The sequence below is a fragment of the Trachymyrmex septentrionalis genome, unplaced genomic scaffold (assembly GCF_001594115.1).
Source record: "Trachymyrmex septentrionalis isolate Tsep2-gDNA-1 unplaced genomic scaffold, Tsep1.0 scaffold112, whole genome shotgun sequence".
NCBI lineage: Eukaryota > Metazoa > Arthropoda > Insecta > Hymenoptera > Formicidae > Trachymyrmex > Trachymyrmex septentrionalis.
This window is the reverse complement of record NW_017304248.1, coordinates 355,911-360,064: the sequence shown is the minus strand read 5'-3', so window position 1 is coordinate 360,064 and position 4,154 is coordinate 355,911. Positions and strand designations below refer to the sequence as shown.

Here is a 4,154-nt window from a genome sequence, read left to right as displayed (position 1 = left end):
ACGAGCAATAAATAGATTTGATTTTCTAATTCAGTGCTCCTGTATGTTCAGTGCAACTGTATGTTAAATTACTTTATTAAGTTCAGACAATGATCTGAAGGTTTCGATTTAAATTAATGTAATTACAGTTACTTTTACGAACTTTATATTTTTTTTTTAGCTCTAACATCTCAGGTAAGTGGACGATTGAACCCTCCATAGAGTAAACACCCTCAACAATGATAACTATCTTCTTCCAAGGCTTGCCAGTCTTCGGCTGCCCGAAAACAATAGCTTTCTTCAAACATTCCTCCAAGTGTTTTACATCTATAATGAACAATGACTTTGTTGTACTTTCAAAAAAAGATAATTGCGTTGTAAATGAATATTGCGTAATATACGTACTATTATGCTTGAAGATCTGTATTACTGCATCAGACAGTCGCAGTCCAAGAATGAGTGATGCATGATTCTTCTCATCGCTAAGAACTAAACAGCCTTTACTGACTAAAGAAGGTAAGTTTAAAGAATTTGTGGCAAATCCCATTCCAAATACTATGGCATCTTCTACTCCCAAAAATTTTGCAGTCAATTTTTCGAGTTCATCATGTATCGGCATATTTCCTTAGTGCAAAAAGATTCAATTTCTTTTGATTACATATGAATCTGATTTAAAAAAATTAATATAATTTTTTTTTAATAAACCATGTGGCAGACCAACATCATTAAATTAAAAACTTGACTGTTAAAAATCAAATTTTTTAACAGTCAAGTTCGAAACTTTCAATTTGATATAAAAGTTCATCTACAAATTAATTCATAAACTAGTAAGATCAAAGACTAATAAAATCACATATAACACATTAAAAATAAATTTTTTTTACTGTATTAAGTTGCGTTCAAGAATACACACCGAGTGTCTCTAAGTATCTCTACTTGTTATTCACTAAAAAAATGTTAAACAAGGATAAATTGATACTTGGAGGCATTCAATGTGTATTCTCGAATTATTTTATTATTTCATATAATTATCACTCGAAATGTATAAAATATATAAATAAAATTGAATCAAATCACATAAGATTCGATTCGATTTTGATTGAAATCTCTGTAATTAATCTATTTTTCTTAGAAATAGAATTTATGATACAATTATGTATATAGCCTCGATCGACATTTTTAAATATTCTATTATGGTTCTGTTATTTGCTAAGAGAAATTAAATAATATTACCTAAATAATAATTCTTACAAACTTAAATAATAATGTTTTTTTTTTCCTCAAGTTATTTACCTAATTCAAGTCGCGTACTGCAACTGGCACAACCAAACTTCCGAAGTGTTTTGATGCTCTCGTCGGCGCACTTACCACTCGCTTCAGCGAACCCTAAATAATTGTAAGAGCCCAAATTTATACATTGCGTTTCAGTTCCAGTAAATCTGTCAAAATTAAAAAAATAGGGATTTCAATTCTATTGATATGTGGCAATTATGGCTTTCATACGTAGTCAAACATACTGAAATGTCCATCCATAATCGTGAGTTACTCGATCTTTTAATGTGACTCTTGCACCAGGAACAGAACAAATCGGCCTATTCCAACAATCTCTGACTCTTCTATAGACATACTTGAGATAAAACTTTTCGAAATTATCATAGAGCGGAGCATATCCCTAAAAACACATATTTCACTAAAAAGATATTTAAATATTATGTGAAAAATAAGATGTAATTGTTCATATAAAATTGATAAATACATTAAAAAAAAATTTTTCTTACACGTATACATAAAAAAAAAGATTGTTAAGTTTAATATAACAAAAATAACTAATTCCACGTAACAAAAATTATTTTCTGATAGAATGTATAGAATAAATAGAATGTCATAGGATATTTTTAATTAATATCGTGTAAATTTTCTATATATATTAATAGTATATAACACTTTTATTTACTCACTTTCGATATTTATAGGAATCTTTGATATGTTACCATTATTGATATTGAATATATAGCTTAAAATTTTGAGTTCTTATTTTAAATTCATTTTTCTTTACTTTTCATACTTTAATTTCATTAATATTTAATAAAATATAAATGACCGCCGTACTTCTCTATTTTTTTCAGTGGCAATCTTCGGAATAAAGAATAGTTGATTAATAAATCCCAGGAACATGAGAATATAAAAACCAAAGTGTGTAAGTGCCGCTGTGATGAACGAAACTTTTTCAAAGGATTCCTTTGACCGTGATGTTTTTTGTAATTCCGCTTTTGTTGAACCATGGGCAGACTGCAATAAATTTCTACGCTGAATTACACAATTTATGAAGATATTATTGATTGATATCTGCTCAAATTTTCAAAACGTAAAAAAGTTTATTCTATTTTTTAAATAAAATTTATTCTTTTTTTAATTTCCTTGATTTTCTATATAATCTCATTAAAAATTTCTCAAGTACTTTTAAATGGAAATTTAAAATACTTAAATAAGTAAATAAATGCAATTATGTGGATTTCTTAATTTCTTCTATTTCTTGTTTCTTTATTATACCACCGACTTTATACTCCATCGAGAATAAAAGATATTAAAGTTATCCGTTTCAAAATCATGTTTCAAAAAAAGTATTGAAAAAAAAAAAATAAAAAACATTGATAATATAAAATATAATTTACTTTGTGTAACATATATTTTCATTATTTTATTTTTTTTAATATTACAAAAAAATGAAATGTCACGATGTTCAATACATTTATTTATTAATAGCATCAACTAATTCGCGGTAAATATAACACACAACATATGGTACGCAATAACTCTTTAAAATAAAACAACTTATACATAAATCTAAATAAATATATCTAAAAATATATAAGTATCACAAACACGAAACTCTATAAACTATATGCAGAGTGTCTCGAATTTAAGTGACCAAACGTCAGGAGTACGGAAATCGATAAAATAAAAAAAAAGTCCTTTAGAGATATGCTCATTTTTGCTTCATTTTAGAGAAAATCGCAAAAAAGACAAACTATATCATCATGGTTTGAGGCACAGAGCATGTGTATAATTTATTTTTTATTGTTTTTCTGAACTGACTCTAAATAACTCGTCCATAGAACAATTTACGATCTTTAAAATCGATCTTTTGCATTTTTTTGTATGACTAATGGTTCGACAATATAATAATCTGAATGTTCGCATGAGTTATGTTTTTTATGACGTTATTTTCTGCAAATTATAAGCATTAATAACTTCACAAAAAAAAAAAAATAAAATAATGTTTCAAAAGTTCCTGATTTGACGTGGAATGTCTCATAGATTGTAAGTATACTAATAAAGTCATTTTAAGGAGAGAACATGTAAAATATTAACTTATTTTCAATGGTATAAATTAGTACAAATTCAGTTGTGTTAATTTTTGCTCTTGTGTCATCTTTTTTAATGGTCCTGCCAGCTTAAATATTAAACTAGCAGCGCTACTGTTTCCTTGGAAATGACACATAATATAGAATTGTTTTTGGTAGTACAAAATAGTATAAATTCTTCAATCTTATTGATTTCTGATATTATTTTTCTTTTTTTCTTTTATTTTGAATTGGTCTTGCCAGCTTAATATTAAGTCAGCACTGCCACGATTTTTTCGAAATGGCATGCGATTCAAAATGAGTACTAAAAATTTCGACAAGATTTGATTCTACTGATTTGGTTCCTGCTAACTTTATAGAGCTAAGAAATTGACAATCACAGTCGATTATTCTTCTCATGTTCAACCATGACTGGTCAATTTCTTACCGCTTAAGACTTAAAGCTTAAGTAACGATTTATTCTACAATGTGTGGTACACTCACAATAATACCATCCAAAGTTAGAGAGCGCATCACGCGCTCGATGGCGATATTTACTCTGGCTAGTAAAAAGTAATTTTGTCTGCGCCTGTCCATAGGCCGCACATACACGCGGAAAAAATAAGTACAGATAATGCAGCTTGTTAGATATACTTATAAATTCCTTTCAATTCACACGACGGATTGATAAATGTTTATGAAAATTGCATTTTCGCAGCTTTATCTTCCAAACTAAACTAAAATATTATAACATTTTTTCATAATATCCGTTACATAGTCCTTCATCGCGTTTTATTAACTCGATTTTTATTAACAATCGCCTTTCCTGAT

The 4,154-nt window shown here is 27.9% G+C and overlaps 1 protein-coding gene across 1 annotated transcript in view; it reads right to left on the bottom strand.

The window, feature by feature from the left end:
- LOC108751894 (serine palmitoyltransferase 2) overlaps positions 1-4,154 on the bottom strand; it is a 14,067-nt gene that overhangs the window by 3,739 nt on the left and 6,174 nt on the right. Inside the window, exons 2-6 of the mRNA XM_018492375.1 lie at positions 2,089-2,268; positions 1,497-1,651; positions 1,273-1,418; positions 385-603; positions 143-306 (exon numbers count right to left, since the gene is read on the bottom strand). Of these exons, the coding sequence (XP_018347877.1) occupies positions 143-306; positions 385-603; positions 1,273-1,418; positions 1,497-1,651; positions 2,089-2,268 (864 nt within the window). The remainder of the gene's footprint in view (positions 1-142; positions 307-384; positions 604-1,272; positions 1,419-1,496; positions 1,652-2,088; positions 2,269-4,154) is intronic.